Raw genomic sequence first — 13159 nt, forward strand, 5'->3', positions numbered from 1 at the left:
ACCATTAAAAAACAACACATTGGCCGCCCTCCCTCCCATTCATCCAACACTCACAGACCACAGCAAATCATCCACCTCTCTTAACCTTAACCTCAATCCTACTCCTAACATTAACCCCTCCCCAAAACTCACGCCTAACCTTAACCTCTCCCCAAACCCCATGTCTAATCTTAACCTCTTCCCAAACCTCACGCCTAATCCTAACCTCTCCCCAAACCTCACGCCTAACCTTAACCTTTCCCTTAACCCCACGTGTAACCTTAACCTTTCCCGTAACCCCACACCTGACCTTAACCTTTCCCCAAACCTCACGCCTAATCCTAACCTCTCCGCAAACCTCACGCCTAACCTTAACCTTTCCCTTAACCCCAAGTGTAACCTCAACCTTTCCCCAAACCCCACGCCTAACCCTAATGTGTACCATTACCCTAACCAGGGTTCTCATCCTATCTCCCTCCCTCACCCTAACCCTGACTCCCCTATGGAAAGTGATCTGCACCAATCACTAAACCGGAACACTTCCTCTGTCTCTTCTCCTTTGTCATCAATACTCAATCAACAGACAATTATCATCCCCCTAGTAACCACATTTTCACATAGAATTAGACCCCTACATCAATCAATCAAACACAACTTCTCTACAGTTCAGCACACTTACATACCACTCAAACCATACAGAATCATTTCAGCATTTAGAAAGAACAAAAACTTAAAGGACCTGCTCACCAAAGCAAGATTCAGTAGTAAGCCACCACAAGACCTCAAAACTCATAATTTCCATTTGACAGATAAAGTTCATTACAAATATACACAGCCACACATCAGCACCAGTACAAGAATCCTATTCATAGAACACACATAACACCATTTATATCATTACATGTACACTTTGCAATAAACAATACATTGGAGAAACCAAACACACCATAGAAACCAGACTCAAACAACACCTGTATAACATTAAAAGGGCACACCTACAAACAGAACTCATAACCCACTTCCAGGAGCATCCCATTACTCACCTTACCATATCAGGGTTACAGGCACATATAGGCTGAACCTGTGGGCAGCGAAAGAGGGTAGAACGGGAGTGGATCCAGCACCTACAGACAATAACGCCAAATGGCCTGAACGAGAGGTTTTAGAAAATGGGTTTTAACAGGCAGGAAAATGGATGGAGAAGAACATGGTTTTATTCATAATTTATTTTGACTCTCTATATATTTATGGTTTGTTTGGTTTTAGTTTGGCACTTCCTCTTTTAGGTTTTCCTGTCCTTTAACAAAACAATAAAACCATTTAAATGCACAATATGGCGTTTATGTTCACATTTAACAACACTATGGTTGAATGGATCTTTCACCACATTGACTTCTGCACTCCCACCCAGAAAAAGAGGCAACTTGGAGCTTACCTCCGTTTAATTTATGATCCTAGGAGGACATCTACGGGCCTTTTTAAGTACTACACCTATTATATTGGATCATCAGAAATGGGAGGGATAAACAGGAGATAGGCCTGTGCACCGTAAAACTAACTAGTTGAAACTAAACACAATTATATTCAAAACCTAACCCTAACCCCTAACCCTAAACCCCCCTAACCCCCCCCCCCCTAAACCTAACCCCTAAACCTAACCCCTAACCCTAACCCTGCACACCCCTCCCTTCCCCCCCTTCGGCTTCCACGTGTCAGAGATGGAAGTGGATCAACCGACTCAAAACTAGAAACTAACCCTAACCCTGTCCGGGGGGGGGTCCTCGGATGGGGCCACAGTGTGTCCTGACCCCTCCTGTCTCAGCCTCCAGTATTTATGCTGCATTAGTTTATGTTTTGGGTGCTAGGGTCAGTTTGTTATATCTGGAGTATTTCTCCTGTCTTATCCGGTGTCCAGTGTGAATTTAAGTATGCTCTCTCTAATTCGCTCTTTCTCTCTCTCGGATGACCTGAGCCTTAGGACCATGCTAGGCTAGGACTACCTAGCCTGATGACTCCGTGCTGTCCCCAGTCCACCTGGCCGTGCTGCTGCTCCAGTTTCAACTGTTCTGCCTGCGGCTATGGAACCCGGACCTGTTCACCGGACATGCTACCTGTTCCAGACCTGCTGTTTTCAACTCTCTAGAGACAGGAGGAGCGGTAGAGATACTCAATTATCGGCTATGAAAAGCCAACTGACATTTACTCCTGAGGTGCTGACTTGCTGCACCCTCAACAACCACTGTGATTATTATTATTTGACCCTGCTGGTCATCTATGAACATTTTGGCCATGTTCTGTCATAATCTACACCCGGCACAGCCAGAAGAGGCCACCCCTCATAGCCTCTCCCTTCATAGTTCCTCTCTACGATTCTCCATAGGTTCTGGCCTTTCTAGGTAGATTTTCCTAGCTACCGTGTTTCTACACCTGCATTGCCTGCTGTTTGGGGTTTTAGGCTGGGTTTCTGTACAGCGCTTTGAGATATCAGATATCATGTAAGAAAGGCTTCAAAAATACATTTGATTGATTACAATCTACTTTGCCGTACTGAACTCTACTTTACTGTACTCTACTGTCCTTTGATTTAAAAAAAAACTACCATAATGTATTAAGACAAGCTTTTATTCATGGCTTATATACATTGGAAATGACAAGGTTCCACCTCCAAAGAATAAGGGAGGCTACATCACGAATTAGGGAAGGAACATCGTCACGTGGAGAAACATCAACAAATAAGGTACTGACAGCTGTCAGTGTAGTGTGTTGATAATGTGTTGATGTTGCTGTTTGTTTTTTACTGTATTCAAAAGATCAGCCAGCTGGCTGGTTCTGGATATGTCATAAGCATTTAGGGAAAACTTTGCAACAAATGGAAACCAGTATCTTTGACTTCGCCATCTATTGTTATCTAAAGTTTTAGCATTTTCATATAGATAAATGGAATAAGACAAAACTCTGGTAATATAGATAACTATTGAAAGGTTTGGGATAGAGATGTTTGAGATGCGCTTCCTTCATTGTTATGGACACTGTGCAACCTTTGGTAGTTAGGCTGCTGCCAGGCTTCGGCTGCGGTATAGCAAAGCCAAGTCAGTTTATAAGTGAAAAAAAATCTAAGATGCATACTTTCAGATTGTCCTAACTCACTTCGTTGTTTAAATCACTTGCTCTGCTTGGCACATTAAACTCAACAATGGAGGGGGGAGGTTCTAAGGGTTCTGCTAGATGGTGATAGACTGAGCGATCAGCCAATTAAAACCAGTGGTGGAATAAGTACCCAATTTTCAACCTTGAGCAAAAGTAAAGATACCTTAATAGAAAATGGCTCAAGTAAAAGTGAAAGGCAACCAGTAAAATACTACTTGAGTAAAAGTCTAAAAGTATTTGGTTTTAAATGTACTTAAGTATCAAAAGTAAAATAATAAATAGAAAATTCCTTATATTAAGCAAACCAGACAACACGATTTTCTTGTGTTTTAAATTTACAGATAGCCAGGTGCACTCAGATATAATTTGCAAACTAAGCATTTGTGTTTAGTGAGTCTGCCAGATCGGAGGCAGAAGGGATGACCAGGGATGTTATCTTGATAAGTGTGTGAATTAGACAATTATCCAGTGCAGCATTCAAAATGTGATGTGTACTTTTGGGTGTCAGGGAAAATGTAAGGAGTAAAAAGTACATTATTTTCTTTAGGAATGTAGTGGAGTAAAAGTTGTCAAAAACATAAATAGTAAAAAAAAGTACAGATAAAATGTACTTTACACTACTTTAAAATGTACTTTACACTACTTTACACTACTTTTCTCCTGCCATAGACTCCCCGTCAAGTCCAGTTCTGAGGCGCTGTGAAATCAGACGTCTCGACAGAGAGAGAGTGTCTGGTGGGCAAGACTAGAACATGCTATCTCTGCGGAAGAGGCGGAGCTTGGTCAGGAAGTTGAAGTAGGTGAATGTAAGGCAGACCAACAGGTTCTTCATTGGGTAAAGCAGGGGTGTGATGTAGCCATGGACAGAGATCAGACCGAGGCGCAGCAGCAGGAAAGGCAGGTCCTGCAGGAAAAAGCCAGCTGATGGCAGTAGAGCGCTGTGAGGTGTCACTGCCAGACGGAGACAGGACAGAAATGCCAGGATGTAGACAGCAAACACCCAGCCAGAGTAAAACACATCTGGAATCCCCGCCACGCGCACCAGCTCCACCACATCGATCCAGAACAGGAAGCTGTGAACAATCACTTCTGACCTCATATCCTGGGACCACAGGACACGGAGCGGGCCAGAGTGGGAGTGTGACGAGGAGTACAGGTAGGCCGCGCTGGTTGGTCGTGAGCCAACTGCGTCCTGGTCTCTCCACCTCACTGTAGCAGAACCGTTCCCCAACACCCCGTTCTGCCCCCTCTCATAGTACAGTTGGCCCGACACGCTGTTCACCTGCTCCAGGTGGGTCAGAACAGGACCCGGCATGTCCAGATCCATTTCCATACGGTCTGCTGGAGGAGACAACCGGACATCATTATATAGTAGTATCAGTGGTGCCCACATTGATCATGTCCCTGCTTAGAATAATAAAAATTAACTTATTTTATAGAAATTGGTCATGCCTTTCATCAAATAGCAGAAAACAGATCAGTCAAAATTTTTACCGGTTACAGACCATGGCAATATTGTCTACATCAGAGATGTCAAACTCATTTGACTGCATTTGGTCTTCAACGAGGTCCCGAGGGCCACATTGAAAATGTGTTCTATTTCCTTGCTGACAAAACGTGGAAAAAATCATCTTAATGAATTGTTTTGGGAATTTTTGATGCTCTCTGACTGTTTCGCTTTTTCAGCGAGCTGGACCGTCAAGAAACAATATGAATGTAGGTCCATCATCATTACTACAGTTTCCATTTGGATTTAGTCATTTCTAAAAAGGACCAATGCAGCTGTCTTTTTATCTCAAATAATATTTGATTCTGTATAATTCTGGCCCTTCTTTGGACACTGTGTTAGCTAACCTCCAGACTAGCTTGAATGCCATACAACACTCCTTTCATGGCCTACAACTGCTCATAAAACTAAATGCATGCTCTTCAACCGATCGCTGCTCGCACCTGCCCGCCAGTCCAGCATCACTACTCTGGACGGTTCTGACTTAGAATATGTGGACAATTACAAATACCTAGATGTCTGGTTAGATTGTAAACTCTCCTTCCAGACTCACATTAAGCATGTCCAATCCAAAATTAAAACTAGAACCGGCTTCATATTTCGCAACAAAGCATCCTTCCCACTGGCTACAGGTCATCTATAAGTCTTTGCTAGGTAAAGCCAGACCTTATCTCAGCTCACTGGTCACCATAGGAGCAATCACCCGTAGCACACGCTTCAGCAGGTATATTTCACTGGTCACCCCCCAAAGCCTATTCCTCTTTTGGCCGTCTTTCCTTCCAGGTATCTGCTGCCAATGACAGGAACGAATAGCAAAAATCACTGAAGATGGAGACATATTTCCCTCACTAACTTTAAGCATCAGCTGTCAGAGCAGCTCACAGATCATTGCACCTGTACATAGCCCATGTACATAGCCCATCTGTAAATAGCCCATCCAACGACCTCATCCCCATAGTTATAATTTATTTATTTTTGCTCCTTTTCACCCCAGTATCTCTACTTGCACATTCATCTTCTGCACATCTATCACTCCAGTGTTTAATTTCTAAATTCTAATTACTTTGCCACTACGGCCTACTTATTGCCTTACCTCATTTGCACACACAGTATATAGATTTTATTCTGTTGTGTTATTGACTGTACGTTTGCTTATTCCATGTGCTATAAATTCACAGACAACACAAAGATTCCTTGATGTCCTTCCAGATTCCCCTCTGTCTATCCAAGGACGCCAGAGGACAAAAATCAGTTAACCACCTAACTGAGGAACTCAATTTAACCTTGCGCAATACCCTAGATGCAGTTGCACCCCTAAAAACTAAAAACATTTCTCATAAGAAACTAGCTCCCTGGTACACAGAAAATACCCGAGCTCTGAAGCAAGCTTCCAGAAAATTGGAACGGAAATGGCGCCACACCAAACTGGAAGTCTTCCGACTAGCTTGGAAAGGCCGTACCGTGCAGTACCTAAGAGCCCTTACTGCTGCTCGATCATCCTATTTTTCTAACTTAATTAAGGAAAGTAAGAACAATCCGAAATTCCTTTTGGATACTGTCGGCAAATCTCATGTGAGTGCATTCTATCTATTGGCACAATGGACAGTTTTTAACATCTCGTCCCGTGTTTTATGATTCTGTCGCAAAGCTAACTAAAAAGCAGCATTCCCCAAGAGAGGATGACTTTCACTTTAGCAGTGATAAATTCATGAACTTCTTTGAGGAAAAGATTATGATTATTAGAAAGCAAATGACAGACTCCTCTTTAAATCTGTGTATTCCTTCAAAGCTCAGTTGTCCTGAGTCTGCACAACTCTGCCAGGACATAGGATCAAGAGAGACGCTCACGTGTTTTAGTACTATATCTCTTGACACAATGATGAAAATAATCATGGCCTCTAAATCTTCAAGCTGCATACTGGACCCTATTCCAACTAAACTACTGAAAGAGCTGCTTCCTGTGCTTGGCCCTCCTATGTTGAACATAATAAACGGCTCTCTATCCACCGGATGTGTACCAAACTCACTAAAAGTGGCAGGAATAAAGTCTCTCTTGAAAAAGTGAAACCTTGACCCAGAAAATATTTTTTAAAACTAATCGGCCTATATCGAATCTTATATTCCTCTCATTTTTTTTTAAAGGATGTTGCGCAGCAACTCACTGCCTTCCTGAAGACAAACAATGTATACGAAATGCTTCATTCTGGTTTTAGACCCCATCATAGCACTGAGACTGCACTTGTGAAGGTGGTAAATGACATTTTAATGGCATCGGATCGAGGCTCTGCATCTGTCCTCATGCTCCTAGACCTTAGTGCTGCTTTTGATGCCATCGATCACCACATTCTTTTGGAGAGATTGGAAACCCAAATTGGTCTACACGGACAAGTTCTGGCCTGGTTTAGATCTTATCTGTCGGAAAGATATCAGAGTTTGTGTCTGTGAATGGTTTGTCCTCTGACACGGCTACCCGGATAAAGCACTAAATGAACTTCAGCTAGTGCTAAATACGGCTGCTAGAATCCTGACTAGAACCAAAACATTTGATCATATTACTCCAGTCCCTACACTGGCTTCCTGTCAAAGCAAGGGCTGATTTCAAGGTTTTACTGCTAACCTACAAAGCATTACATGGGCTTGCTCCTACCTATCTCTCGGATTTGGTCCACAGTAATAACCAACAAGTCATCTAACTAACAATTCCAAAACTACTGTCTTATACACACAAGTGTAAGGGGATGAAGAATATGTACATAAAGATATATGAATGAGTGATGGTACAGAGCGGCATAGGCAAGATACAGTAGATGGTATCGAGTACAGTATATACATATGAGATGAGTATGTTTTTATTTTTTTTATTTTTTTATTTCACCTTTATTTAACCAGGTAGGCTAGTTGAGAACAAGTTCTCATTTGCAACTGCGACCTGGCCAAGATAAAGCATAGCAGTGTGAGCAGACAACACAGAGTGACACATGGAGTAAACAATTAACAAGTCAATAACACAGTAGAAAAAAAGGGGGAGTCTATATACAATGTGTGCAAAAGGCATGAGGAGGTAGGCGAATAATTACAATTTTGCAGATTAACACTGGAGTGATAAATGATCAGATGGTCATGTACAGGTAGAGATATTGGTGTGCAAAAGAGCAGAAAATTAAATAAATAAAAACAGTATGTGGATGAGGTAGGTGAAAATGGGTGGGCAATTTACCAATAGACTATGTACAGCTGCAGCGATCGGTTAGCTGCTCAGATAGCTGATGTTCGAAGTTGGTGAGGGAGATAAAAGTCTCCAGCTTCAGCGATTTTTGCAGTTCGTTCCAGTCACAGGCAGCAGAGTACTGGAACGAAAGGCGGCCAAATGAGGTGTTGGCTTTAGGGATGATCAGTGAGATACTGTTAGAGGAAATCGTAGTTAAGATGAATAAGTATGTATACATTATTGATATTCTAATACTATTATGTTATGATATGAAAAGTAAAAGTTATTGGTTAAGCTGTTACTGAAAATGTAAGCAGAACTAATTTGATTGTCTGTGCCTCTTGGGAAGGTCAAGGGGGAGAAAAAGCTTTTCAGACAAGAATGTTTGGGTTTTGTTGCATTGGTGAGAGAAATCTATATCTTTTAGACAGGTTGTAATGTCTGGTTTATGAGGGGAGTAGAAAGCATCTCCGGACCTAAACAAAAAAACAACGGGGCTATCGTGGGAAACTGATGATGTCATTTTGAGTTTATAACCTGTGGAAATCTGTGTATGTAGTTAGTACTCTCTGGAATTAAACGCTCTTTAACCTGGCTTTTAAGACTGGTCTCGATCTACTTCATGCATAATTAATGAACTTACAACTCATTAATGAATTAGAAATGAGTGCTAATTGGTTTTGGCAATTAAAACATTAAAGGAATTTAGAATTCCTCTATCAGATACACCTGCTGGAGCGCGTGCTACGGATGAGTGTTGCCATCGTGACCAGTGAACTGAGATAAGGCGGAGCTTTACCTAGAATGGACTTGTAGATGACCTGGAGCCAGTGGGTCTGGCGACTAATATGTAGCGAGGGCCAGCCGACTAGAGCATACAAGTCGCAGTGGTGGGTGGTATAAGGTGCTTTAGTGACAAAACGGATGGCACTGTGATAGACTGCATCCAGTTTGCTGAGTAGAGTGTTGGAAGCCATTTTGTAGATGACATCGCCGAAGTCGAGGATCGGTAGGATAGTCAGTTTTACTAGGGTAAGCTTGGCGGCGTGAGTGAAGGAGGCTTTGTTGCGGAATAGAAAGCCGACTCTTGATTTGATTTTCGATTGGAGATTTTTGATATGAGTCTGGAGAGTTTGCAGTCAAGTCAGACGCCTAGGTACTTATAGATGTCCATATATTCAAGGTCGGAACCATCCAGGGTGGTGATGCTAGTCGGGCATGCGGGTGCAGGCAGCGATCGGTTGAAAAGCATGCATTTGGTTTTACTAGCGTTTAAGAGCAGTTGGAGGCCACGGAAGGAGTGTTGTATGGCATTGAAGCTCGTTTGGAGGTTAGATAGCACAGTGTCCAATGACGGGCCGAAAGTATATAGAATGGTGTCGTCTGCGTAGAGGTGGATCAGGGAATCGCCCGCAGCAAGAGCAACATCATTGATATATACAGAGAAAAGAGTCGGCCCGAGAATTGAACCCTGTGGCACCCCCATAGAGACTGCCAGAGGACCGGACAGCATGCCCTCCGATTTGACACACTGAACTCTGTCTGCAAAGTAATTGGTGAACCAGGCAAGGCAGTCATCCGAAAAACCGAGGCTACTGAGTCTGCCGATAAGAATGTGGTGATTGACAGAGTCGAAAGCCTTGGCAAGGTCGATGAAGACGGCTGCACAGTACTGTCTTTTATCGATGGCGGTAATGATATTGTTTAGTACCTTGAGTGTGGCTGAGAACACAGCGGAGAAGGTACGGTGGGATTCGAGATGGTCAGTGACCTGTTTGTTGACTTGGCTTTCGAAGACCTTAGATAGGCAGGGCAGGATGGATATAGGTCTGTAACAGTTTGGGTCCAGGGTGTCTCCCCCTTTGAAGAGGGGGATGACTGCGGCAGCTTTCCAATCCTTGGGGATCTCAGACGATATGAAAGAGAGGTTGAACAGGCTGGTAATAGGGGTTGCGACAATGGCGGCGGATAGTTTCAGAAATAGAGGGTCCAGATTGTCAAGCCCAGCTAATTTGTACGGGTCCAGGTTTTGCAGCTCTTTCAGAACATCTGCTATCTGGATTTGGGTAAAGGAGAACCTGGAGAGGCTTGGGCGAGGAGCTGCGGGGGGGGGGCAGAGCTGGATTTATCGGAGCTGGATTTATCGGTGGTGATCGTGTTACCTAGCCTCAGTGCAGTGGGCAGCTGGGAGGAGGTGCTCTTGTTCTCCATGGACTTCACAGTGTACCAGAACTTGTTGGAGTTGGAGCTACAGGATGCAAACTTCTGCCTGAAGAAGCTGGCCTTAGCTTTCCTGACTGACTGCGTGTATTGGTTCCTGACTTCCCTGAACAGTTGCATATCACGGGGACTATTCGATGCTATTACAGTCCGCCACAGGATGTTTTTGTGCTGGTCGAGGGCATTCAGGTCTGGAGTGAACCAAGGGCTGTATCTGTTCTTAGTTCTGCATTTTTTGAACGGAGCATGCTTATCTAAAATGGTGAGGAAGTTACTTTTAAAGAATGACCAGGCATCCTCAACTGATGGGATGAGGTCAATGTATTTCCAGGATACCCGGGCCAGGTCGATTAGAAAGGCCTGCTCACAGAAGTGTTTTAGGGAGCGTTTGACAGTGATGAGGGGTGGTTGTTTGACTGCGGCTCCGTGGCGGATACAGGCAATGAGGCAGTGATCGCTGAGATCCTGGTTGAAGACAGCGGAGGTGTATTTGGAGGGCCAGTTGGTCAGGATGACGTCTATGAGGGTGCCCTTGTTTACAGAGTTAGGGTTGTACCTGGTGGGTTCCTTGATGATTTGTGTGAGATTGAGGGCATCTAGCTTAGATTGTAGGACTGCCGGGGTGTTAAGCATATCCCAGTTTAGGTCACCTAACAGAACAAACTCTGAAGCTAGATGGGGGGCGATCAATTCACAAATGGTGTCCAGGGCACAGCTGGGAGCTGAGGGGGGTCGGTAGCAGGCGGCAACAGTGAGAGACTTATTTCTGGAGAGAGTAATTTTCTAAATTAGTAGTTCGAACTGTTTGGGTATGGACCTGGAAAGTATGACATTACTTTGCAGGCTATCTCTGCAGTAGACTGCAACTCCTCCCCCTTTAGCAGTTCTATCTTGACGGAAGATGTTATAGTTGGGTATGGAAATCTCTGAATTTTTGGTGGCCTTCCTGAGCCAGGATTCAGACACGGCAAGGACATCAGGGTTAGCAGAGTGTGCTAAAGCAGTGAGTAAAACAAACTTAGGGAAGAGGCTTCTGATGTTGACATGCATGAAACCAAGGCTTTTTCGATCACAGAAGTCAACAAATGAGGGTGCCTGGGGACATGCAGGGCCTGGGTTTACCTCCACATCACCCGCGGAACAGAGAAGGAGTAGTATGAGGGTGCGGCTAAAGGCTATCAAAACTGGTCGCCTAGAGCGTTGGGGACAGAGAATAAGAGGAGCAGGTTTCAGGGGTATGGTGGGGTGCGGGTACAGCGGAGGTAAGCTCAGGCACTGGGTGATGAGAGAGGTTGTATCTCTGGACATGCTGGTTGTAATGGGTGAGGTCACCGCATGTGTGGGAGGTGGGACAAAGGAGGTAACAGGGGTATGAAGAGTGGAACTAGGGGCTCCATTGTGAACTAAAACAATGATAACTAACCTGAACAACAGTATACAAGGCATATTGACATTTGAGAGAGACATACAGCGAGGCATACAGTAATCACAGGTGTTGAATTGGGAAAGCTAGCTAAAACAGTAGGTGAGACAACAACAGCTAATCAGCTAGCACAACAAACAGCAGGTAAAATGGCGTTGACGAGGCAACGGGGCCGACAGATAAAACAAACAAGCAGAATGGAGTACCGTGATTAATGGACAGTCCAGCGTGCATCAGCTATGTAGCCAAGAGATCAGTGTCCAGGGGGGCAGCGGTGGATGGGCAGGAAAGCTGGATTGGCGAGGGTTATCCAGGTAAAAAAAAAAAACTAACAATGACTAAATAGCTTGTAGCTAGTTAGCTGGTTAGCGTCTGGAGGTTCTTGAGTGTGTTCTAAAAAATTAAAAATAATAGCGATTCCGTATCACATTGGGTGAGGCAGGTTTCCGGAAGGTATAAACAAATTAAAAATCAAAAAGAGATAGAGAGTAAATATGGGTCTAGTGAGTAATATATGCCATTTAGCAGACGCTTTTATCCAAAGCGACTTACAGTCATGTGTGCATACATTCTACGTATGGGTGGTCCCGGGAATCGAACCCACTACCCTGACGCCATGCTCTACCAATTGTGCCACAGAAGGACCAGTGTTTGGGACGCGGCGATTCAGACGGTTAGCAGGCCTGTGCTAACAAGCTAACAGTTCGTAGACCCGGGCTAGACAAGGTAGCAGTTAGCGGACCGGAGCTAGACAAGCTAGCAGATAGCAGGCCGAATTAGCAAGCAGAGAGATAGCGAGGGCTAGAGAGTTAGCCTTTGGGGGAGGTCGCGATAAGGTGAGTCTGTTTATTCCTCTTCATGCGGTGACATCGATAGACCGGTCGTGGGCCCGGGTATTGTAGCCCAGGAGTATGCTACAGGTGCTCTGGCCGGGCTAGCTTCAAGCTAAGTGGGTGGAAACGCTAGCTAGGTAGTTGTGAAGATCCAGCTGAAAAATTGACTCTTTGCAAACTGGAATCCATATATACGGAGGCTGCATTCATTGTAGCTGGGGATTTTAACAAGGCTAATCTGAAAACAAGACTACCTAAATTTTATCAGCATATCGATTGCGCAACCAGGGCTGGAAAAACCTTGGATCATTGCTATTCCATCTTCCGCTACGCATATAAGGCCCTGCCCCGCCCTCCTTTCGGAAAAGCTGACCACAACTCCATTTTGTTGATCCCTGCCTACAGACAGAAACTAAAACAAGAAGCTCCCGCACTGAGATCTGTTCAACGCTGGTCCGACAAATCTGATTCCACACTCCAAGACAGCTTCCATCACGTGGACTGGGATATGTTCCGTATTGCGTCAGACGACAACATTGACGAATACGCTGATTCGGTGTGTGCGAGTTCATTAGAACGTGCGTTGAAGATGTCGTTCCCATAGCAACGATTAAAACATTCCCAAACCAGAAACCGTGGATTGATGGGAGCATTCGCGTGAAACTGAAAGCGTGAACCACTGCTTTTAATCAGGGCAAGGTGACTGGAAACATGACCGAATACAAACAATGTAACTATTCCCTCCGCAAGGCAATCAAACAAGCTAAGCATCAGTATAGACACAAAGTATAATCTCAATTCAACAGCTCAGACACAAGAGGTATGTGGCAGGGTCTACAGTC

The 13159-nt window shown here is 44.2% G+C and overlaps 1 protein-coding gene across 2 annotated transcripts in view; it reads right to left on the reverse strand.

The window, feature by feature from the left end:
* Positions 1-2582: 2582 nt before the first annotated feature.
* tmem236 (transmembrane protein 236) overlaps positions 2583-13159 on the reverse strand; it is a 37198-nt gene continuing 26621 nt past the window's right edge. The window contains exon 4 of one of the 2 annotated variants that reach the window (XM_046322121.1): positions 2583-4464. In XM_046322121.1, the coding sequence (XP_046178077.1) occupies positions 3872-4464 (593 nt within the window). In that variant the 3' untranslated portion in view covers positions 2583-3871. Of the gene's footprint in view, positions 4468-13159 lie in introns of both variants that reach the window. The other variant, XM_046322120.1, reaches the window with a different exon arrangement.

The sequence above is a fragment of the Oncorhynchus gorbuscha genome, linkage group LG22, assembly GCF_021184085.1.
Source record: "Oncorhynchus gorbuscha isolate QuinsamMale2020 ecotype Even-year linkage group LG22, OgorEven_v1.0, whole genome shotgun sequence".
Classification (NCBI taxonomy): Eukaryota; Metazoa; Chordata; class Actinopteri; order Salmoniformes; family Salmonidae; genus Oncorhynchus; species Oncorhynchus gorbuscha.